This window comes from Pelobates fuscus, chromosome 4, assembly GCF_036172605.1.
Source record: "Pelobates fuscus isolate aPelFus1 chromosome 4, aPelFus1.pri, whole genome shotgun sequence".
NCBI lineage: Eukaryota > Metazoa > Chordata > Amphibia > Anura > Pelobatidae > Pelobates > Pelobates fuscus.
This window is the reverse complement of record NC_086320.1, coordinates 231,825,328-231,851,776: the sequence shown is the minus strand read 5'-3', so window position 1 is coordinate 231,851,776 and position 26,449 is coordinate 231,825,328. Positions and strand designations below refer to the sequence as shown.

Here is a 26,449-nt window from a genome sequence, read left to right as displayed (position 1 = left end):
TTCAATCTCTAGTAAACATGTAACATGCCTTCTGCGTGATTGCAGAGGTGAAAGTTGTTCCTTTATCACAGTTAATTATAAGGGGGCAACCAAAATGAGGGATAATTTATTTACACAGTTTTCTGGCCACAGTGGCAGTATTTACCTTCTTATTTTACCTCCTTATTTTACCTCTACCTTCTTATTTTATTGATCCGTTGGCTTTGGGCATATGTGTGAAATAAATCTGCAACTGCTGCACAGGTTTTTCAGATATGGGAGGTGGTCATGTTTTTCTTGTGTAACACCACTTGGATTATTTCTTGTGCAGGTGGTGCACCTGCTTAATTGTATCTCTACAATGTGGCCTAGATTTCTTACGGAGTCACTGTGTCTGCGTTTTACCTTTGTGGCCAAATTCATTTAAAAAAAAAAGTGCTGCCACCTTAGGGATATTTACTCTTTCTTTTCTTGTCTGCCCCGGGGCTGTTTGCCCATGGGTAAGACCATGGTGTAACCAGAATGCAAGGTCATCCAGAAGTGCATAAGTCTGTAAAAAGAGTTCAGGTGGTGGGAGCATGGTAGGAATCATAGTCATAGAGACTTGTGTTTTGTGCATGGTATTGGAATACAGGGGTGGGAGGGACCATGTGAGGCAGCATGCTTGGTTAAAGCATTAGCAAAATAAATTCCCTTAAATATCATTGTCAGTACTGTCAGTACTGTGAAATGTATCAAGTAGATCATTTATTAACTGTGCATGAAAAATACCATTTCCATTGGCAGCTATGAATCCTCAGTGTTTCCAAGTAATACCAAAATTGTGTACCACATATGAGTCAGTGTAAATAATGACATCCCTGTTGGATACAAGCCTGTGTTTAAGGCATTAATTCTGCAGCTTGTGCTATTAAAACAGTATCTGGTAAAGATAAATCCTGCACTCAAACTCCCACTACTCTTGGGCGGCAGCAATGACCACAGTACATATCAGACCCATTACATACAGTAAAAAACAAAGAAAAAAACGTTACCTGCGCTCTTTCCCCAATCCCAATGTATACTCAAACAAATGGAGGTTATTTAGTTACCCCAATGGCCATTAAGGGAAATGCATAACTGCCATGTCAAGGCAAACCTCTTAGGTGGGTCCTACACTAACCATTCACCTTGCTTCCTTGAGCTTCTGGCAAAGATATCTCCAGTGAGACAAAGAGGGGTATTTTTTATATACACCCTACATACTTATTAACCCTTAATAGGGAACACATTGGATGGGCGGCAACATTGTAACATACTTGTGTGATACAAAAGTGAATACAAATACAAAAAACAAATCCTGCGCTCAAACTCCCACTACTCTTGGGCAGCAGCAATGATCATAGTACACATCAGCCCCAACACATACAGTAAAAACCAAAGAAAAAAGTTACCTGCACTCTTTCCCAAATCCCTATATATGTTTAAACAAATGGAGGTTATTTAGTTACTCCAATGGCCATTAGAAGGAATGCCCACCTGCCACGTCAAGGAAAGGGATTTAGGGGTAATTATTTCAGATGACTTAAAGGTAGGCAGACAATGTAATAGAGCAGCAGGAAATGCCACCAGAATGCTTGGTTGTATAGGGAGAGGCATTAGCATTAGAAAGGGAAGTGCTCATACCATTGTACAGAACACTGGTGAGACCTCACTTGGAGTATTGTACGCAGTACTGGAGACTGTATCTCCAGAAGGATATTGATACTTTGGAAAGAGTTCAGAGAAGGGCTACTAAACTGGATTATGAATTGCAGGATAAAACGTACCAGGAAAGGTTAAAGGATCATAATATGTATAGCTTGGAGGAAAGACGAGACGGGGGATATGATAGTGTCACGACTACTAATGTGATCCAACACGCAAAATTATGTAACATCTACATAGAATAGAAAAATAGACAGAACATAAACTGGTCCGTAGAATGGGCAGATTAATACATTGACAGACAGAGAATGGTCAAGGGAAAGCCAAGGTCAAGGAAGCCAGAAATACACAAGATCGATAAGAAAGCCAAGTCAGGGGTGCCGACTCTGCCAAAAAATGTTGGTGAACTGTCCTGAGGAGAGGGTGACAGAGAAGCCAGGCAGCAAGGAAGGCTGTTCTTGCAGCCTCTCACTTCTCCCTCGCGCGCCATCTGTAATGCCGGGAGCTGGAATATGATTTCATTCTGGCCCCAGCATACTAAACAGCAGGCGGGAGGGAGGAGTGAGGAGCTGCCCCACACTAGACCCTCCGCACCTGCGGAGAGCTACACGCACACTCGCGGAGAGCTACACACAGACACACGCATAGTCTGCCCGTGTGTATCTGTCAGTGAGTGTATGTCTGTCAGTGAGTGTGTGTGCAGGTGTCTGTCAGTGAATGCCTGCCTGTGTGTGTGTGTGTGTGTCTGTCAGTGAGTGAGTGTATGTATGACAGTCACACAGGCAGACACTCACTAACATACATACATGCACACTCACTGACAGACATACACTCACTGACAAACACACAGAGGCAGACACTCACTGACAGACACACATGCACACTGACAGTCAAGCACACACGGACACTGACAGTCAAACACACAGACAGACACTCACTGACAGTGTCCGTGTGTGTTTGACTGTTAGTCTGCGTGTGTGTCTGTCAGTGAGTGTCTGCCTGTGTGTGTTTGTCAGTGAGTGAGTGTATGTCTGTCAATGAGTGTGTGTGTGTCTGTCAGTGAGGGAAAGTCTGTCAGTGAGTGTCTGTGTGTGTTTATCAGTGAGTGAGTGTATGTATGTCAGTGAGCGTGTGTGTCTGTCGGTCAATGAGTGAGTGTATGTATGTCAGTGAGTGCCTCTGTGTGTGTGTGTGTGTGTGTGTGTCTGTCAGTGAGTGAGTGTATGTCTATCAGTAAGTGTTGTGTGTCTGTCAGTGAGTGAGTGTATGTCTATCAGTAAGTGTTGTGTGTCTGTCAGTGAGTGAGTGTATGTCTGTCAGTGAGTGTACGTCTGTCAGTAAGTGGGTTCTGTCAGTGAGTGTGTGTGTGTCTGTCAGTGAGTGAGTGACATGAGGGGGCAGCAAAATGGATCTTTGCCTAGGGCGGCAGAAATCCTTGCACCAGTTTATCACTTCCCTTAGATAAAGATTTAGCCTTGTAAACCCCTTGCCATTAAATGACTGATAGCTGTTTTTATTTGTGTACCATGCAGAGTTAGATAGTCCCAATGAAAACAGTATTTTAGAGGCAGCTGAGCAGAATGAATGATGAAAATGCCAAATGACAAAGATAAAGGTTTTTTCCTTGTGACCTCTTATTCAATTTGTTATAGTCCACAAGACTATATGTATCATGTAATTGATAAATAAAGACTAAAGTATGATTGTACAGAAAACAAGCAAGAGAAAGAGTGTAATGACATGAAGGGGTGCTGCCCTGAAACAGCACTGTCACTTTAAATGTGGGAACCCATTCAGCAGAGAAATAAATGCCAAGACACAAATAAATAGGATAAATCAAGAGATATATATATTTACAGGAAACCAAAGGAAAACGCAAAACAATATATATACCGTATATACTCGAGTATAAGCCGAGTTTTTCAGCACATTTGTTGTGCTGAAAAACCCCAACTCGGCTTATACTCGAGTCAGTGTCTGTATTATGACAATTTACATTGGGTATAAGGGTAGGATTGTGCAGCTACCACGAGTATGTAGGGCACAGGTCCAGAGTCACAAGACTAATATAGTGACATCAAGATCCAAAGGAGAATCAACGAACAAGTCTGCGTCAACAAGTCATGAGCACTTCCCTCTTTCTACTGTTAATACCTCTCCCTATACAACCAAGCATTCTGCTAGCATTTCCTGCTGCTCTATTACATTGTCTGCCTACCTTTAAGTCATCTGAAATAATTACCCCTAAATCCCTTTCCTCGGTAGTTGAGGTTAGGATTCTATCAAATATTCTGTACTCTGCCCTTGGGTATTTACGCACTTATCTTGCACTTATCCACATTAAATGTCAGCTGCAACAACCATTTTTCTAGTTTATCTAAATAATTTGCTATTTGGCTTATTCCTCGTGGAACATCAACCCTGTTACATATCTCTGTATCATCAGCAAAAAGACATACCTTACCATCAAGACCTTCTGCACTATCACTAATAAAAATATTAAAGAGAATGGGTGCATGGAGACAACATATTAACCACAAGACCAAGGTTTGATTTATATATTTCCGAGAGAGCATTTTTTTCTGCTAAAAAATTCTTCAGGTTTATGTATCTTTTATATTATATGTTTTGTTTTTTTTATTATTCATATTGTGTTTAATACAAATGGTACAATAGATGACATATGAAAGATATGCCATGGTAATTTTACTTAAAAACAATTGCATGTATCATAAAGTATATTCTGTATGTGAAGTGTATCAGTGATACTCAAGTCTTAGAGGTCATATTTCACATACTGATAATTTTACTGGGGTACACATGGGCAAAAAATGCATTTCATTCTTAGTTTTTTAACACTTTCATATATTCATCCATTACCGGCAAAGTATATTTAATCACTGCCCCATTAATCACCTTTTTTACCCATAAATTGCCTTTTTTTTTCTGCCAAGTGGAATTCAGAATTACTAAAGAAAACTAACATGCTTGGCCATGGCAAGCTTCAGTTAGTTTTGGATTCAGGCACATTTTTCAGAAATACGAATCAAAATTGGATGAATCAGTTATTAATGATTACTTATCTAAGCTATTGTGTAGAAACCTTTTCATATGTTTATTTCTGGAGGAAAATATAACTTGATCATATTTTTCTAATGGTGTCCTCACTAACTATATTATTGAGTTTCCTGATAAACAGCCTTAAAAAAAAATATCTACTATAAAATTTGAGAACACAGTTTGTCAATAAGTCTTGTTCTTATGCTTTAGACGAGTGGTTCCCAAACTTTTTAGGTTCAAGGTGCCCTTAATATTTCAATATTTTTCCAAGGCACCCCGAGTCAAAATTTCTAGGTGGTACAGCGCTGCAGCATTTACTGGTGCTATAGTGTAATGTACAGTGTTGGTATTTGAAGGGGTGCATGTATATAGTATTAGTGTTTAAATACAGGGGTGTGTTTGTTTATAATGTTTGCGCTTGATTGCAGAGGTGTGTTTTAACCCCTTAAGGACTGGACTTTTTTTGCGATGTTGTACATTTGCGACCAGGCATCTTTTTACACTTTTGTGGTGTTTGTGTTTAGCTGTAATTTTCCGCTCTCTCGTTTACTGTTCCTATACAAATTATATATTGTTTTTTTCAGGACAAAAGGGGCATTCTTTACATACCATTATTTATATAATCTCATGTAATTTAATTTTAAAAAAATGAAAAAATATGATGAAAATTTGAAAAAAATACATGTTTTTTGACTTTTATGTGAAAAATCTTTTATTCATCTACAAAAGCGAATGAAAAAAACTGCTAAATAGATTCAACATTTTGTCCTGAGTTTAAAAATACCCAGTGTTTACATGCTTTTTGCTATTTTTTTGCATGTTATAGGGCTATAAGTACAAGTAGGATATTGCGGTTTCAAAACATATATTTTTAAAATGTATCAATAGTGACATTGTAACACTATTATCTGTCATAAATCGCTGAATAACACCCCACATGTACATATTTTTTTTTAAAGTAGACAACCCAGGGTATTCAATATGGGGTATGTCCAGACTTTTTTAGTAGCCACTTAGTCGCAAACACTGGCCAAAGTTAGCGTTCATATTTGTTTGTGTGTGAAAAAAGTAAAAAACTAAATTGAACGCTAATTTTGGCCAGTGTTTGTGACCAAGTGGTTACTAAAAAAGACTGGACATACCCCATTTGCAATACCTTGGGTTGTCTTCTTTCGCAAATGGTATGCCATCATGGGGGTAATTCTCATTCCTGGGCTACCATACGCTCTCAAAGGCAACGTAACCAACCTGGCCATTTTCAATGTAAAAATATTTGACCCATATATTTGACCCTGTAACTTTCAAAAACGCTATAAAACCTGTACATGGGGGGTACTGTTATACTCAGGAGACTTTGCTGAACACAAATATTAGTGTTTCAAAACTGGAAAATGTATCACAACAATTATATCATCAGTAAACGTGCTGTTTATGTGTGAAAAATGCAAAAAAAGTCACTTTCACTGACAATATCATCGCTGTGATATGTTTTACTGTTTTGAATAACTAATATTTGTGTTCAGCAAAGTCTCCCGAGTAAAACAGTACCCCCCATGTACAGGTTTTAGGGTGTCGTAGATCGTTACAGGGTAAAATACAGTGCTAGCAAATTAAATTCTCTGGACTTTCGACCTGGGTTGGCAGGCAGGTCCCTTAAATTGCAATCAATAAAATAACTTAATTATGTAAAAATATTACATAAATACGCACGTAGAATTTAAATATATGTGCATATTTATATATTTGAAGTCTACGTGTATATTTATATAATTATTTATGTAATTTTGTATATGGACATATGAATAGTTCGTATTCTTTTTATTTATTTATATATACATAGATATATATACAATTTCATTCTAAGTGTATTTTGATATAAATATATATAATAATATCAAAATACAGTTAGAATAACATTTCGTATAGATATATAATTTTTTTTAATTTTTATTATAATTTTTAATTTTTTTAATTTAATTTAAATTATTTATTATTCGTATTTTATAATAATATATATATACAATATATATATAGTTATTATATATATTATATATATACGTGTGTAAATTAATTATAAGTGTATTTTTATATTAATATATGTACATATTAATATAACAATACACTTAGCATGACATTATATATATGATATATAGACATATATTATATAGGTATAATATATGTCTATATATCATATATATACACATATATAATAATATATATTTTTTTATTAACTTTCACTTTAAATTTTTTTATGATTTTACACTGGCAGGGAGACTGCCTGTCAGCACAGACAGTCCCCCTGCAGGCAGAGACTAGGACACCTATTCTGACCATGTGGTCGCCCTGTTGGGCGATCACATGGCCCCAGGGGTCCTAAACCGCCCAGGGGGGGCCTGTCTGGGCTGCAGGCAGTCTCCCCACACCGGGAGCAACGCCGATCGCCGCCGGGGGAACGACGGCGATCGGGTAAGTACATTTTAAATTTAGGACGGTTCAGGACCGTCGTCGGTCGGCAAGGGAAAAATGTCGATGACGGTCCTGAACCGTCTTGCGTCCTTAAGGGGTTAAAGTAATGTTCACTTTTAAATGCGGATGTACATTTGTGTGAAGTATTTGTGTTTGAGTGAGGGGTTTGTTTGTATATCCTTTTGGAGCTTGAATGCAGGGGTGTGTTTGAATGTAATATTTGTGTTAGATTGCAGGAGTATGTTTGTATGTTGTGCTGGTGTATGACTCCTTGGATGTATGCACATACACTGTCACACACATACATACATACATACACAAATTCATATAGACACCGACAGATACACACCAACACATACACACACCTTAACACACGCATACACCGTCATATTCACGGACCCTGACACACAAAAACATTGATACATGCATACACCATGATACAGATACACACACTGACATAAAAACACACAGATGCACACACAGATGCAAATCCTGACACACAGATGTGTGCACACACACACGCACACACACTGACACAGAGGCAGACTGACAAAGGTACACACACATATATGCACACCCTGACACGCATACTGAGATGAACAACCTGACACACACATACAGATGTACACCCAGACACTAACACACATACGTTATATTTTTAATATCTCCAGCCACCTTCCTGTTGGCTTACCTTGTGTATCCAGGAGGGTGGCTTGGCATCCTGGTCCTGCCGCTGCTGGTGGGAGTGAGGGGTCTGGAGCTCTTGTGCTCCTCTTGTGCATGGTGCTTGGAGGAAGTGACAGAATGTTTATTAGGGGGCAACCAAAATGAGGGATAATTTATTTACACAGTTTTCTGGCAACAGTGGCAGTATTTACAGAGACCTCTACCTTCTTATTTTATTGATCCGTTGGCTTTGGGCAAATGTGTGAAATAAATCTGCAACTGCTGCACGGGCTCTTCAGATATGAAGAGCCCTTGTAAGTTTTATCCTGCAATCCATGGAACAGAATGTCACTTCCTCCCAGCCGGCCAACATTACAGGTGTCTAACAGATGTTAAAGGATCGCGGCATTTGACTGGGCCCCTGTTCAGCAGTAATGTTTCCTGGTGCTATAATCACCGGGGGAAACATTCTGTGGCGCCTGTTAGTTTGGGAACCACTGCTGAGGACGATATCTTAAAGTCTCATTGTATAATCTATTGTCCTTTGTATAGTCCTACTAATAGTTGGATATCCAGAGAGCTGTTTCTAGTACATGTAATATGTTTTCCCTACAGCGCCACAAACACACACATGTGGGCATCTCAACACACTCTGACAGCCACGCACACACGCGCGGACAGCCACACACACACGCACTCGCTGAGAGCTACACGCACACACGCACTCGCAGAGAACTACACGCACACAAACTCGTGGAGAGCTACACACACTCGTGGAAAGCTACACGCACCTGCGGAGAGCTACACACACACTCGCACTCGTGGAGAGCTACACACATACAGAGACGCACACACAGACTCACAGACACACACATTTTCTCATACACGTACAATTATTAATAATTCTTTATTTATTTAAATCCACTCAGCCTTCCTACCTTTAGGAGAGCTGCAATGGATCCTGACTGCTGCTTGGCAGGTTGACTGACTTCCTTGCTGGGCTGCTGGCTCTGCCGGGGTTGCTAGCTGTCCTGGTTGTGCTGGCTTTGCTGGTTGTGCTAGCTGGGTGGGCGCTCAGTGGAGGCGGCAAGGGAATTAAGCTCTTCTCGCTCTGCTCCCTCGCGCATCGCTTAGTGATGTCAGTGCCGGAGTGACATCAAATTCTTGCTCCCAGCATCAGAGACGGGAGCGCAAGGGAGCAAAAAGAGCTGAATACAGTGCTCCCTCGCCACCCAGCTAGAATATTAGCAGTTTTACTCCTCAAGGGGTCCCAAAGGTCCCCTGTTGGGGCCCCTAGGACACAAGGCAAACAAGACATTTCCCTGGGTGCTTGAAGCTGTGTTTTTTGCTGCCCCCTGAAAGTGCAGCCCTAGGCAAATGTCCTGTTTGCCTCATGGTAAATACAGCCCTGTGCATGTTTCCAATTTAGGGGTGAGGGTGGGCATGTTTAATTCTGCTTTAATGTAGATAAACAAATAAATGAAAACAATTCTTTGTTTTATATAACAATAACACATATGTTCTAGATATTACTTGCTATACTATTCTAGGAAACATCTTAATAATACATTGTTTTCCATTTGCTGTTTATTTTGTATAGCAAGTGCCCCAGCTTCCCCTCGGGAAATGATTAGTCTCAAAGAAAGAAAAGCAGATTATGAATCAGCTGGATCAAATGCCACCTACAAAGGAGAACACACTTCCAGGAAAGACACAATGACAGGTACAGCATAGAGGTTAACATATGATCTTGTCAATTATATTTATTTGAAAGACCAGAATTTATCCTAAAGGATTTCTAATTACATCTCCATTCTACAGATGCAATCATGATTTTTTTTTTGTAGACAGACAGACATACATGCATACATCCATACATAGCAATATGTTATGCTAAGCACAGGCTATGATCTATATGGATATTTACAATGTATTATGGAATAATGCAATAAACCATTGGGAAAGCATATCTGATCCATACTGCTGCCACATTATAACTATTAGATGTTGTTGCCGTGATATCAGTATTTTATTAAGAAAGCAATACAGTGATTTTCTATTGAAAAGTTGGTGTTTCATTTTGACAAAAAGCCATCTTCCAAGAAATTAACATTTAAATGCATTACAAATGCAAACACGCATAAATAATCATCACAAGCTTTGAGGTTAAATTTAAACTTTCATTTAAGTTATGAAACATACTTGTGGCAGGGGTAATCACAGCAACTGAAGAAGGATTTTCATGCTCTCCCTGTCACTCAATTGTCAAAACTGATTCACGGAAATGGGGAGAGACATCAATTGTATATAGTTTTATCTTGAAATTCATACAACTGCTGGAAATTCTGTTAGCACATTGTTAAGACAAATTTTCTTTGAACCTTAATAATGTAGTGTGTGTACTATGATAGGTACACTTCAAAGGAACACAAACTTAATTTTATATATATATATATATATATATATATATATATATATATATATATATATATATATATATACATGTTGCCATTGTAACTGTATTTTATATATATAATGCCATTGTAACTTTCTTGGTATATATATATATATATATATATATATATATATATATATATATATACCAAGAAAAATAGGGCGGGGAAAAATTATGATCGAAGACGAAAACCCCATTCATCTGAAGTCGGTGGATAGTGAATACAATGTTAAACAAAGATCTCCCCACCAGTCAAGCCATAAGACTTGCTTTTCTGTAGGAAGATCTTTCTTTAAAATTGTATTGACTCTGTCTCTATATAATTGATGCCAAAATATCAATGTATTGCAGTATGTAATGAAACCTTTTTATTGGACTAACATAATATGTAAAAAACAAGCTTTCAAGAGTTTTCCTCTCTTACTCAGATTTGAAGCAATACTGATCAATTTGATAGAGTTTAACAATTAAATCACTCTACCAGATTGATCAGTATTGCTTCAGACCTGAGTAAGAGAGGAAAACTCTTGAAAGCTTGTATTTTAAGTATTGTATATACTCGATGTTACAAATCGCTATTTGTAACTGGCCCTTTAAATGAGAAATTGCCCTGCTTCCCTGGATTGTGGAGAAGCCTATTTGCCAGCCTCCTTCCTTATGACTATGGCCCTGTGTGAGCGGTGATACCCCAGATGGCTATGCCATGGAGCCTATTCATATAATGAAAGACTATGGGAAAGACTTTAGCTCCATGGCAATTGAACTGTGTGAATAGGATCTGCGCGCTATTCGGTAGTTTTGTGCGCTCAGATCCCAGCTATCTGGGGATATGTGAAATGTCTGTGTGTTATGTGTAAAATGTGACTTTATGTATTTTAAAGTGTTTTATGTTGTTTTGCAACCATGTGGTTAATGGAGTCTGCCTCTAGTCCTGGATAATTGAATTACTTCCCCCCATTGTCTCCAGGATAGAGGGCCCTGTAAAACCATGCTTCCAGAAGGTCAAATGCACATTTGTACTAACTTCTGAACCCCTGGTCCAATTCGTATGATTTTTGAGTATGTTGTTCCCCTGAATGGATTGATTGTGAATATGTATTTTTATGCGAATGTGATGTATATTTTGGGAGTTATGAATGTTGTGTAAAAACTGTATTTTTACTGTCTGTGATAATTATGTTAATCCCTTGTGTAGCATAATTATATCACAGACATAGGGGAGGATTTTGTGTGTAATTACTGGGAGTGGTTTTAATGATGTACGTGTATGATTGGTTGTTTTGTCCCGCCCTGTGGGTGGTCCTGTATTTTCAAAATGGTAATAAAAACCAGGCTGGGTGTTCCAGCACCTCAGACCTCTTCTGACCCTCAATACGTAGCCTTGTCTCGTTATTGGAGGGAACTGCTATATCACACTGGGGATTGCTATGCGCTGCATATTCCCCTGAGCTCTTAATCACTTAGCTCTTGTAAGAGCTTGTTCCGGATACGCTCTCCTGGAGGAGAGGTCTTCCCCACACGGTCCTGGAGGACAGAAGCCGATCCAGGGTGGAAGGAAGACGGCGCGGCTCCAGTTAAGCTACGGCGGTTGTGGAGCCTGCGGTGGTTGTGGTGTCGTCTGCAGTTCTTGGAGTCCTCTGAGAGCGCTAGGAGCATCCATCAACGGAGGGTACTCGGTCGGGGTACACGGAGCTCCGTTACATTGGTGGCAGCGGTGGGATGGCGTCCTAGTGCGAGGAGAAGCAGCTCAGAGACACTGGTAACGTTTGGAGTTACAATTGAGGGCAACGCTAGCCATTGGGCAGCGCCCCTGGCTACAACAGGATGGAATCAGCTGGTTTGCGGACAGCGTTCCATGATGAGGAGGAGAAGGAGGCCGCAGATTACAGGGATGCAGCCAGAAGGGAACTCTGGTATGATGCCCTGGAAGAGGCCCAGTGGCGGCGAGGTGAGGGCCTCCCCAGTGATGAGCAGCGGCTACAGAAGCGTGTGGCAATGCGAATATGTCTATTGGGGGAGCAGCCCCTAGATGAGTGGGTGGCAAGACTGGAGACCCTGGTATGGCGAGAGATCGGGCTAGACAACGCATACCAGGCCCTCTGGTGGCATACCATTCGACTTACTCCCTGGACGGCCGAGCACGACCTACCGGAGGGGGATGATTATGATGGTCCTGGTCTACTTCAGGATGCCATGGAGGAGGATCTTGATTTCGGCAGCACGGAGGAGTCTAGGTTTTGGGACATCTACGACTACCGGATGGGCATGTATGTCTGGGCTGACGAACGCGAGGTGAGAGAAGACATGACCCACCTGGTAACAAGGGAGTGGGAGCTGGAGCAAGACTACCTACACCTGCTCAGCTCCGTGCAGCCCCAACCTACCCGACAAGCAGAACCAGGTCTAGAGCCCTTCAGCTGGAAGGATATCGTAGAGGTTTACTGGGAAGATCCCCAACCCCAGAGTGAGTGTCAGGGAGCCGAAGGTGCCGTCCTTCCCCCCCAGCAGCAGTGTGTCCTACAGAGAGCAGAGACAGTTGGTCCCTCTCTACAGCAACAGGACAATGGTAAGGGAGTGGAGACAGGCGGTCTCCCTCTCCAGCGGCAGTGTGTACCCCAGGGGGCCGAAGGTGCCGACCTTCCCCCCCAGCAGCAGTGTGTCCTACAGAGAGCAGAGACAGTTGGTCCCTCTCTACAGCAACAGGACAATGTTACGGGAGTGGAGACAGGCGGTCTCCCTCTCCAGCGGCAGCCTGTGTTTCCGGGAAAGGAGCACAGCACACCCTCTCCCCAGCGGCAGCTTACCCTAACAAGGGGAGACACCAATCCCCCAGACGGCGCAGATGGGACCGTGGTCTCTGTGCCTGACCTACAGGGATGCTGGACAGCCTTTCCAGATCCCCAACTACCCTCACCGGGACACCCAGAGGAGGGGGTAAGTACAAATTCCCCTCCCCAGGTAACTCCTAGCGTGGCACCAGAGTTAACAGAGGCAATGTTAACCCCTACTGACGTCCATGTTCCCTTGGCTACTGAGCCGGACTATGTCCCAAGCATCCCAGCAGACGAGCTGGCAGCTGGGCAGAGTGCAGTCGGCCTCTGCCCTACCTTTGTCCCTGGTCCAGAGCCGGATGTCCCGCAGGCTACCCCAGCCGAAGAGCTGGCAGCTGGGCAGAGTGCAGTCGGCCTCTGCCCTACCTTTGTCCCTGGTCCAGAGCCTGATGTCCTGCAGGCTACCCCAGCAGAAGAGCTGGCAGCTGGGCAGATTGCAGTCGGCCTCTGCCCTACCTTTTTCCCTGGTCCAGAGCCTGATGTCCTGCAGGCTACCCCAGCAGAAGAGCTGGCATCTGGGCAGAGTGCAGTTGGCCTCTGCCCTTCAAGTACCCTCGGCATGTGGCCTCATTACCACAGCCAAATACCCAGGTGCAGTGACTGTGTGTTGTGGGTGGGCTGTTCCTGTACTTTGATGTTGTGGGGGGGCTACTCGGACATCTGTTTATTGTGGGTTGGTGGATCGACTAACAGAGGCACTGACCGACAGAAGGTCAGATGCCTGGTTAGTCTTCCCCCCAAAGGGGAGATGTGTTACAAATCGCTATTTGTAACTGGCCCTTTAAATGAGAAATTGCCCTGCTTCCCTGGATTGTGGAGAAGCCTATTTGCCAGCCTCCTTCCTTATGACTATGGCCCTGTGTGAGCGGTGATACCCCAGATGGCTATGCCATGGAGCCTATTCATATAATGAAAGACTATGGGAAAGACTTTAGCTCCATGGCAATTGAACTGTGTGAATAGGATCTGCGCGCTATTCGGTAGTTTTGTGCGCTCAGATCCCAGCTATCTGGGGATATGTGAAATGTCTGTGTGTTATGTGTAAAATGTGACTTTATGTATTTTAAAGTGTTTTATGTTGTTTTGCAACCATGTGGTTAATGGAGTCTGCCTCTAGTCCTGGATAATTGAATTACTTCCCCCCATTGTCTCCAGGATAGAGGGCCCTGTAAAACCATGCTTCCAGAAGGTCAAATGCACATTTGTACTAACTTCTGAACCCCTGGTCCAATTCGTATGATTTTTGAGTATGTTGTTCCCCTGAATGGATTGATTGTGAATATGTATTTTTATGCGAATGTGATGTATATTTTGGGAGTTATGAATGTTGTGTAAAAACTGTATTTTTACTGTCTGTGATAATTATGTTAATCCCTTGTGTAGCATAATTATATCACAGACATAGGGGAGGATTTTGTGTGTAATTACTGGGAGTGGTTTTAATGATGTACGTGTATGATTGGTTGTTTTGTCCCGCCCTGTGGGTGGTCCTGTATTTTCAAAATGGTAATAAAAACCAGGCTGGGTGTTCCAGCACCTCAGACCTCTTCTGACCCTCAATACGTAGCCTTGTCTCGTTATTGGAGGGAACTGCTATATCACACTGGGGATTGCTATGCGCTGCATATTCCCCTGAGCTCTTAATCACTTAGCTCTTGTAAGAGCTTGTTCCGGATACGCTCTCCTGGAGGAGAGGTCTTCCCCACACGGTCCTGGAGGACAGAAGCCGATCCAGGGTGGAAGGAAGACGGCGCGGCTCCAGTTAAGCTACGGCGGTTGTGGAGCCTGCGGTGGTTGTGGTGTCGTCTGCAGTTCTTGGAGTCCTCTGAGAGCGCTAGGAGCATCCATCAACGGAGGGTACTTGGTCGGGGTACACGGAGCTCCGTTACACTCGAGTATAAGTCGAGTTTTTCGGCACATTTTTTGCGCTGAAAAACCCAAACTCGACTTATACTCGAGTCAATGTCTGTATTATGGCAATTTACATTGCCATAATACAGACTGGGGGCTCTGTAGGAGGGGGGCTGGCAGGAAGCTCTTACTTACCTCTCCTGCAGCTCCTGTCAGCTCCCTTCTCCTCCGCGCCGGTCCGGTCAGCTCCCCTGTCAGCTCCCAGTGTAAGTCTTGCGAGAGCCGCGGGGTCATAGTGCGGCTCTCGCGAGACTTACACTGGGAGTTGACAGAGGAGCTGACCGGACCGGCACGGAGGAGGAGGGAGCTGACAGGAGTTGCAGCAGAGGTAAGTGCTTCCTGCCAGCACCCCTCCACTGAACTGCCAATGCCACTGGACCACCAGGGAGTGAGAGCCCCCTTACCTGCCATGTATCAAGCAGGGAGGGGGGACGAAAAAAAAAATATTAATAAAATAAAATAATATTTAAAAAATAATAATATAATATAACAAAAAACAAATATTAAAATAATAATTAAAAAATAAAAATAAATGCCCACCCCCCCACCAAGGCTCTGCAACACATACACAAACACACACTGCATCACACACACACACACTGCATTCATACACACACACTGCATTCATACACACACACTGCATTCATAAACACACACTGCACTCATACACACTCTGCACACATACACACACACACTGCACTCATACACACTCTGCACACATACACACACACACTGCACACATACACACACTGCATTCATAGCCACACACTGCACTCATACACACTGCATGCATACACACACGCTGCACTCATACACACTGCATTCATACACACACACTGCATTCATACACACACACTGCACTCATACACACACTGCACTCATACACACACACTGCACTCATACACACACAATGCACTCATACACACTGCACTCATACACACTGCACTCATACACACTGCACTCATACACACTGCACTCATACACACACTGCATTCATACACACACTGCACTCATACACACACACATTGCATTCATACACACACACACTGCATTCATACACACACTGCATTCATACACATACACTGTAAATAAATATTCAGTTAATATCATTTTTTTAGGATCCAATTTTATTTAGAAATTTACCAGTAGCTGCTGCAGTTCCCACCCTAGTCTTATACTCGAGTCAATAAGTTTTCCCAGTTTTTTGGGGTAAAGTTAGGGGCCTCAGCTTATATTCGGGTCGGCTTATACTCAAGTATATACGGTATTATTTTAGTCCAATTAAAAATGATTCTTTTTATCATTACATACAGCAACACTCTGATATACGGCTTATCCAATCTAGACTATGTATGTATAAGTCCCATAGAGGACTGAAACATTGACACATTTTTGGGTGAATGATTGCACAATAAAGCAATAAAGATTTATCTACAAAGTCCTGTGAGTGCACCTTCCTTGAGATATATATATATATATATATATATATAGATATGTATGTATGTATGTATGTATGTATATATATATATATATATATATATATATATATATATATATATATATATATATATATATATATATATATATATATAATTATGTGATTTTATTAATTACAATTTGAGGGACCTGCCTGACAAGCCAGGCAGAAAGTCCAGAGAATTTTATTTGCAAGCCCTATATTTAACCCTGTAAATTTCCAAACCACCATAAAAAGATACATGGGGGGAATTGTACTCTGGAGACTTCACTGAACACAAATAGTGTATTATAAGAGTAAAAAAAAACCACAATGATGATCTCAGTAAAAGTACAGTTTTTGTGTGAAACAAAAAACTAATATGAACGCTAGCTTTGGCCAGCGTTTGTAACAACGTGGCTACCATATGGTCTCAAAGGCAACATAACCAGTCTGGCAAATTTCAATGTGCAAATACAGAAATGAGCAATTCTAATATTTGACCCTGTAACTTTCTAAAACACCATGAAACTTGTACATGGGTGGGGGAGGGGCAGGATGGTACTTTTGTATTTGGGAGACATTTACTCAACACAATGATGAGTGTTTTAGAGCAGTACAAGGTGTAATAAAGACGATATCATTAAAGAAAGGGCAGTTTGTGTAAAAAGTGCAAAAAAAAAACCAACAAATATGAATGCTAACTTTGGCCAGGGTTTGTGACTAAGTGACTGGACATACCCCATTTTGAATACCTTGGGTTGTCTACTTTTGCAAATGGTATGTCATGATGGGCGTAATTTTCATTCCTGGGCTGCAATACTGTCTCCAAGGCAACATAGGACCAGCAAACCAATCTGGCAAATGTCAATGTGTAAAAACTAGGCAAGCCATATATTTAAACCTTTAACTTTCCACAACCCCATAAAACCAGTACAGTTGTACTTGTGAGACATCACTGTTCACAGTTAAAATGTCATGCATAACTTTTAAAATAACTTAAAAAATCAAAATATTTCTCAAAATATTTTTTATTTTATTCATATCAAATTATGTTTCTTATATGAATATTTGAAGTGAAATGAAAGCCCTTTTTCTCCTGAACAAAATTATATATAAAAACTGTGGGTGTAAATTATGGTTAAACGGACATATAGCTCAAATTCCAGGTTTCGTTTTGATTAGAACTTGTACAATTGCCATGTCTTTAAGGGGTTTATTGCCTAGTTTTATAATATTTCCCTTCTTTTCTTTGTGTCCCCTATAGCGCAAAACTCTGGAACCTCAACTTTATATAGGAATTCCTATGGTACACCTGCTGAAGATATCAAACACAACCAGGTATGCGCATGATTTTAACTCATTTATATTGTATTTATTTCATTTTTACTTTATCTATATTGAAATAGTAAATTGCATGGAATATTTTCTAATACATAAAGGAAGTCTAAGAGTATAAAAAATGATCACAAGATATTTTAATCTGTACATATATTTGCAGTTTACAGTGTACAGTGGGGGTTTACTGTAGATACATACTTAATAAAGAGTTGTAGAACAAATTAATTTTTATTATCATGTAATAAATAAGACTTTAATGCTAAAGGGAACCTATAGTCCTGAAAAAAACAATTGGTATTCTGGGACTGTAAGTTCCCTTCTGGCCACCCTTTTGTCCATCCCCCATTGGAGGCTATAAAATGTTCCCTTTTGGCATTCATCAAAATATAAGTTGAAAAATATTTACTCACCTAGTTTCCACCACCAAGACTCCTCATCTGCAGCCTCCAGCTCCTCCTTTAATGAGGTCAACATCCAAGCAATCTTCTTCAATAGAATGCTACTCATAGCATTGGATAGGAATTTGGCATGCACAGTCATACGCTACACTCCTTAGTTTAATTGCAGGACCGAAGGTGGCTGTATTTACCCCTGCAATGTAAACTTTGCAGTTACTACTGATGTTTTGCATTGCAGGATTAAAATGACGGGACCACTGCACCTATTGAAATAAAGTGGTTGGGGTGACTTTAGTTGTCTTTTAATTTAACATTGAACTTCATTTTAACAGCAATACTGCTTTAGGGTTCAAAAAATAAAGGTATCAATTAGTTTAACAGGCTGAAAAATAAAAATAAAGTATTATCACTATAAACATTTAATAATATGTCATTTGTTTTACAATCAAAGATTGTTTAATATACTGAAAATACAGTGTTTCCCACAAAAATTGTTCTTTGTCGCCACACTTTTGTTGATACTAATAAAGTTCTTTAAATAACAGCCCCTTAGGCTCTGCTTATGCTGCTAAATTATCTACAAATTACCATGTAGACTTTTAAAGGGACGGTCCAGGTTTGTTACATTTAAAAAAGTGCAAAAGTGCAGTAAACATTATTTACATACAATAATCATTTGACTACATTAATTATTAACTTTTTCTCTGACTAGCAGCAATTTTCATAAGAATTATAGGAAGCTGACTGATAACCAATCAGTATGAAGTGCATGATGAACTTCAGCTTACAGAACATATCCACCAAGCTTAACCCCTTAAGGACACATGACATGTGTGATCTGTCATGATTCCCTTTTATTTCAGAAGCTTGGTCCTTTAAAGGGACACTATATTCACCAAAACAAATTTAGCTTAATGAATCACTTTTTGTGTATATATCATGATTCTGAAGTATCACTGCTCAATTATCTGCCATTTAGGAGTTAAATAGCGTTTGTTACTGTTTATGCAGCTCCAGTCAGACCTCCCCTGGCTGTGACTGACACAGACTGTATGAAAACAAAAATGGTTTAATTTTCAATTAGATGTAACTTAATTTAATTGTTTTTTATCTTCTGCTCTGTAATTTGCACTTTAATTATATACAGGAGGAGGTCTAGTAAGCTATTAACATAGCAGGAGAAAATAAATTCCAAATCAAACAGAATTTGCAATAAAGGAAGTGTGAATATTAGATGACTCTTTACAGGAAGTGTTAGTAAGGCTGTGTAAGTCACATGCAGGGAGGTGATCCTAGGGCTGCATAAGCAAAGTGTTTTAACTCCTAAATAGCAGAGAATTGAGCAGTGAGACTGCAGGGGCATGATCTATACACCACAACTGATTCATTTAACTAAAGTTGTTTTGGCGACTATAGTGCCCCTTTGAATATAACTAGTATTTTAGTTTTTTAATAGTAAATTATATGTTCCTCTATATGTGGATCTTTGGCACAAGCTGTCCCTCTGCTAAATCTCACTATCATAGCCTTAGAGCATACATTTGTGTGTGCGACAGGTTATTAAAGTGCTATTTAGTGTATGCCATAACTGCAGAGGATACAGAGCAGGGACGAAAATGTAATTTATTATTAAAGACGGCATATTAGAGTAGTACTTCCCCAAAATTTTTGGATAAAGGGCCACTTCAACATGGGGAAAATACACAAGTTGCACCTATTTTCCTTTTAAAAAGTGGTCATTTAAAGTTCACAGAGCACCAAAAAAACAAACAAACCAGTAATACCTTCCAGTAGTCCAACAGTAGTCCAACAGCATTTATTTCACTGGTTTATTTGACAAATTGTACTAGAATCATAGTTACATAAGCTAAAAATTAGACATCATTCAGCCTTTCTCACATTTGTTTTGCTGTTGATCTAAAAGAAGGCAAACAACTCAGTTTGAAGAGCTTTCCAATTTTGCTACAATCTAGGAAGAAATGCTTCTTGGCAGTCTTTTCTCTCCTTGGATCAAGAAACTATTACCCCACAAATTAAACATTATATCTCTGCATATTATGTTTTTGCAAGTATTCATCCAGTTGCTGTTTAAACATCTGTACAGACTGTGATGAAGCCACTTCTCCAGACAGAAAATGCCATATCCGTATTGTTTCTTACTGTAAAAACCCTTTCCTTTGCCTTGGACTAAATCTCCTTTCTTCCAGTCTACATGCGTGATTTTGTGTCCTATGTATAGTCCTGTTTATGAGTAGTTTTCCAGACAATGGTTTATATTGGCCCTGAATAAAAATGTATAATGCTACCACATCCCATCTGAGGCACTGTTATTCTTAACTAAACAGATTTAAATGTACCCATTTTTCATAACTAAATGTTCCATTCCTTGTATTAATTTTGTAGCCTGCTACTGCACTTTGTCTAGTGCTGTAATATTGCACAGTATATTGAAGGTGTGGTCTTTCCAGTGATTTATAAAGAGGCAACATTTTATTTTTCATCCCAAGAACAAATGACAGTACCCTACTGGTCTTAGCAACTTCTGATTGACATTGCATATTGTTACCAAGTTTAATGTCCATTGCAATTCCTAAATCTATGCGTTTGATAGTCACCCACCACCGATTCCTGTACAGATGAATGCCGCTGCGCTGGCCTAACTCAAGGGAGCTAACGGAAGCTTCTGCACTGAAGAGGAGGCAGCTGTAGATGCCTGGCAGACATAGCATTCTTAAAAAGGTCACTCATTCCGGGAGGGAACCATGCCTCTCCTGGCACCATATAACTACCGCAGGATGTGGTTATGGTGGTTGTGCTGTTCTTTTAAACCGATACATACAATCATTTGTTATTTATTTACACAATTACTTGATTCTGTAGCTTCTGCTTTTCCAAATTCATATAATTGTCCTTATTGTTATACCTGGCCATGTTGTACATTTATTTATGTCTTTTAAAAAGGGGATCTTTTTACTCTCAGTTGCATGGTTTTAATATTGCATTTTCCCATCATTCTATTCATAGGTAGCAAGTATTCTTATATCACTACCTGAGGATAGAAGCAGGGTAGGTGTTAGCGGCCCTGCAACATCTTTAACTGTGAGTTAATTAAAGTAGTTATTTCTAAGATAAAAGAACATGATACATATATTTGTATTTATGTGAATTTTCCAGCAACAAATGAAATACATTTTACATTAAAATAATAAAAACAAATATGTATACATTTTGAACAAAAATATTGAACCACTATCCTATATACCTTTTTACTGTAATGAATATAGGGTTGAAAATAGTATGTAGCAATCAGAAAGTGATAAACACATTTTCTAAAAACATCATGGGTAGAATAAATGATTTTTATTTTTATGGTGCTTAGAATTAATCATACACATTTTCCATGGTCCATTGGAATGCTAATTTCACGCTTAGGGTCATAATCCTGGCTTCTGCTGAAAACAGAATCTAGATATTGTTACTTTAAATGTCGTAGGCATCTTAAATATATTAAAGCCATGTGTCTTCCTTGCCTAGCAACAGAATTAATGACTCATCTGGCTTGTATCCTTGAAAATTGTCCATTTAAAGGGTTCCTTGTCTAGATAATTGTGGCTCATCTGAGTCATGTGACCTTATTGGAGACTTTTCAGAAATCCAGTATGAACTTAGTCCCTTTAACATATGAGGGTATGAGTACCCTCTCTCTTCCTGCATCCTGTGAAATTTAACTAATTAAATTATAACCTATGCTATGGCAAAACTTATGCTTCATCATTCCCTCTTTTGTTTGAGGTTATGGAATACATAACTTACCATTTAAAATGAACCTCCATTTCTGATCCCAATGGCAGGGGGTGGTGGGAGACAACAATGCATCCCTTTCCCATTGTTAATTGCATTCTACCACACTGTAAAAGGGGTATATGGAAAAGAACCTGTTTGTTCCACTCCAGTGTTAAATGAGGCTATTATTTGCTCATTGCTTTTAAGGGAAGACTATTTTACAGGCTCCTTCGTGTTTTCAGGACTCCTGGGAAACGCCACTCGTTTTATTGTGGGTTAATGTGTTTATAAAGGTTTTTTGTGTTTCCAGGTAAGAAGTGCAGTAAATTGCAAATTACATAAGCATTCTCAATACTGCAAATTTCTGTCAGTGAGAGATAGATATGTAGATGCAAACAAAGCATAAATAATGGTGTCTGGCAGAGTGAAAGAAATAGTACTAATGATATGTAGATTGTAGTACATTGGATTGCTTTGTAGATGGATCTGGGGCTTAAATGTACCAGCCAGTGAGGGGATTAAAAGAAACAGTGATTGATAAAATAGGTCAATGTTCATTATGGACTGAAGAGCACTAATATTAGCATACATAGACAAATGAGTAACTAGTAGCAGCTGTCAAGATAAAAGATAATGAGTGCATGAACAATTGTTTCAATTATATACAGAGGAGTAGCTTAAAGTTATATTTTTATTCTCCTCACAACACTGAACAATCTCCCACAAGTCACTGGCCGACCATGTACAGGTCAATTGCTTCAAATTTTCCTTAGTCCAATAAGACATGAAAGGGATTTAAGGAAATGTATGATTACATTCGAACAAGCACACTTTCCTAATAAAAAACTATATACTCAACCTCTAGGACCTGATATGTATACATATTTGGTTTCTTTATGGTAGCTACTAGTCACTGAGATATTTGTCCTTAACCTATATGTTTTGTAATCATTTTATATACTGATAGCATTGTTCTGTTGATCAGTTATGAACTTTAAACACCAATGTATTGTATACACTATTGATAATACTTCAAGAATCAAGTTCAATTGACTGTATATAACTGATCTGCAAATATCATTACTAATTATTATTATTGTTAGGCTTAGGTTGACTTTTCTTATATATATTTTCATAAATAATATGTTTTCTTGTTTTGTTTTGTTTTTTTTGTATAGATTTCTACACAGCCTGTTCCTCAGGAATCCAGTAGAAAAGACTATGACACCTACCAACCGTTTCAGAATTCAACACGAAATTATGATGACTCCTTCTTTGAAGATCAGGTGCACCACCGACCTCCTGCCAGCGAGTACAATATGCATCTGGGACTAAAGTCAACTGGCAACTATGTTGACTTCTATTCTGCTGCTCGTCCCTATAGTGAACTGAATTATGAAACAAGCCACTATCCAGCCTCTCCAGACTCCTGGGTTTGAGATTTGATCATGATAAAAAGATTCAGCCTCTCCAGACTCCTGGATTTGAAACTTGATCATGACACAAAGTTCCAGGAAACTGTGCATGTGCATGCATACCACAAGACATTTTTCCTTGCAAATTTAGTTTGTTAAGACTGTTCCTTAGAAAGACCCTAATTACCATTGTGGAAAGTTGATTATGGTGTTTTAGAAGGCTGGAGTTGTGGAAACTAATATTAAAAAAGAAAAAAATAAGAGTTTTAAGAAGGAAGTTAACATTGTTGATTGTAGGGGAGCTTCAAGCTTGTACTGAAGCACGGTCATTATTAAAGCATGGTAGAAATGTTGTGTGTTTACTGAATAACTGTACACCTATAGTATCTCTGTGCTTTAGTAATTGACCTTAAGGTTTGCACACAAATAGTGAGCAATGACATGTGTTTGAAGGTTGTCGGAGGAGGTTACATCAGATAAAATGTTATGTTAAGCACAAGAATTTAGTTTACACTATTTAAGGGGAACAGCATCTCACATTTTGTTTACTATCTTCATCCATTGTGAATCTAGGCTTCAAGTTGCATTTGAGGTTTCCTCTGTACAGCAAGATGTTTCTTGCTATTTGTTAATGCTTTGTTGTAAAGTATTTGATGTACATTACAGATAAAAAAGAGTGCATTGTGTATATTACACCAATGCCACAGTGTTTCTTCTTCATCAGTGGTTCTAAATATTGCTTCAATTTAAACATTTGAAAAGATGTACGAATTTCAATCTATTTTGTTCTCCCCCACCCAAGTAAGTTTTGACAAGGAAAACCACAATAACAAAATGAAAGTAATGACTAAATAATATTTAGCAGTATTGTTCGTTCTGATATGTGAATTTGTTTGTGGCAACTAAACAAAGCATTCAGCAGTTTCTGACAATTAACATACATCATTCCACACCTCTTGTCAACAAAGTGCTTTTTCACTGCCTAAAATTTTACATGTAGATACTTGAAATAGATTTTTTCATTTTTACCAGTTTTCTTTATGATGATACAGTGTTAACAGAAAATAAATTACAATTGATCTGTCATCCATATTTGCTAAACATGTCTATTTAAAAAAACAAAAAAACAAAAAAAACATAAAATATTCATTGTGTTTGTGTGTGAATGTTTCCATGTATGTAAAATAACCATTTCGTGTGTGTGTGTGTGTGTGTGTACAAACATTTTGTTCCCTGTACTGTGGATGATATGTTTATTTGCAAATCTTAGCGATGCCATATACTTTTAAACAGGATTTGCAACAAAAGCTTTAGGCTTTGAAGTTCTGACATACTAAGTGTTCTAAAGAAATGATATGTCAACTTGCTAAGTACAGTACATAATTTAAATCGTTATGATGGCTCAAAGCAAGGCCTTCAGTTCTTGAGCATTGATTTCTGTACTCGTGCTTGTAGTCCACTGCCATGTGCCTTAGAGCTGTAAGTATGCCAAACACTCATCTTCTACTTCAGTTTACTAAAATTAATTTGCCAAAGTAATAATGTCACTCACTGAGTTCTACAAGTTCACTTACACTATTTCCAATATATATATATATATATATATATATATATATATAGTCTCCCTGCTGAAACGCTTTACTGCACCAAAACAGGTCATATCTTCGGTGTTTGATTTTAATTCACAGGTCAACATCATCATTTTGGAAAGAAACATTTTATGGTGCAAGTCAATAATGTTCTATGAAAAAAAAGCAAAGAAGAAATTAAGAATATTATTAGATTCTGTACAGAAAATGCTATACTCACATATTTGTCATATATAAATATGCAGTGTGTTTAGTTTTAGCAGGTTCAAACTTGTAATTTTTCATGTTTATAAAAAAAATATTCAAATGTTTTATTAAATATAGATACGTATTCTGTGTATATAGAAAAAAAAAAGTATTGTGAGTTTAGGGGAAAGCTTTCTCAAAAATCAAAACCGTGGATGTTCAGTTATACATATGAAAATGTAGTATTTTAACTATGTCGTTTTTCCTTTTTTTTTCATTAGGTTTAACAGTCTAATAATGTGTTTCTGAGAACATAACTGAAATTTCTCATACTATGAACACGGTTTGGGTTTTCATACCTTTCACATGTTGATGTGTGCACAGAAGCCCATAATTATTATGGTAGTTTAATGGTTCTGAAAAAAAAAGGTTTAGTAAAACTAAATACATTCTAAAGAGATTCACCAAACAGTTAATTGTCATAAAGGATGCTAAATTTAAGTCAAGATAACTAAGTTTGCCAAATAGACAAACTGGAGATTTTTTTTCTAAACCACCTATTTTGACCTTGAGTCATTCAGTTTTCAATTTGCCTCAATTCTCTGCTTAGTGAATGAACATGTAAGTGTGTAATAATAATCAGTTGCTATCTTGACTGAGGTATTTTGGAGAGGTTTATGTATAAACCTGGACTTGTCTTGACATTGCTTACAAGTGGTAATTGTTAGACTTGAGGCTGAGTCGTAATGAAATATAATATTCACTTGGTCAATGTAGTAAGATTGTCTCTAGTTTTGTTCATTCTAAAATGAAAATAAATTAGAAAACATTTATGAAAAGTACTTGTCTGCCTATAACCCGTATGAAGTGATTATATAAAAGCAAAATTAAATTTATGAGCATAATAACATTGAACTTGTGATCAAAATACACATTTATTCAATTCACTTGAATTAATTACTATTCATTTATATTCTGATTCGGGTTTACATGTTTGTTGTTGTGTGTGAAGAATCTTTTGAACTGATGAAATGACTGATTATATGTAATTATTGCAAATAGAAGGATTTTAAATATGTACTAATGATACGTGAATTTCTAAATATATCAAATCATTTCATTAATCATGATTATCTAGTTGGCAGCTCTACATTTTTTAATTTCTTTTGGCACTGACATCACATAATGAACACACATCTCAGCACACTTTTATTTTAGTTAAATGTC

The 26,449-nt window shown here is 38.8% G+C and overlaps 1 protein-coding gene across 8 annotated transcripts in view; it reads left to right on the top strand.

The window, feature by feature from the left end:
* Positions 1-25,036, top strand: part of CTNND2 (catenin delta 2) — a 1,082,982-nt gene extending 1,057,946 nt beyond the window's left edge. For 4 of the 8 annotated variants that reach the window (XM_063451945.1, XM_063451946.1, XM_063451942.1 and 1 more), the window contains 4 exons: positions 9,458-9,580; positions 17,778-17,851; positions 21,274-21,348; positions 23,211-25,036. In XM_063451945.1, the coding sequence (XP_063308015.1) occupies positions 9,458-9,580; positions 17,778-17,851; positions 21,274-21,348; positions 23,211-23,471 (533 nt within the window). In that variant the 3' untranslated portion in view covers positions 23,472-25,036. The remainder of the gene's footprint in view (positions 1-9,457; positions 9,581-17,777; positions 17,852-21,273; positions 21,349-23,210) is intronic. The other 4 variants (XM_063451948.1, XM_063451947.1, XM_063451944.1 and 1 more) reach the window with 2 other exon arrangements.
* The last annotated feature ends 1,413 nt before the right edge of the window (positions 25,037-26,449 follow it).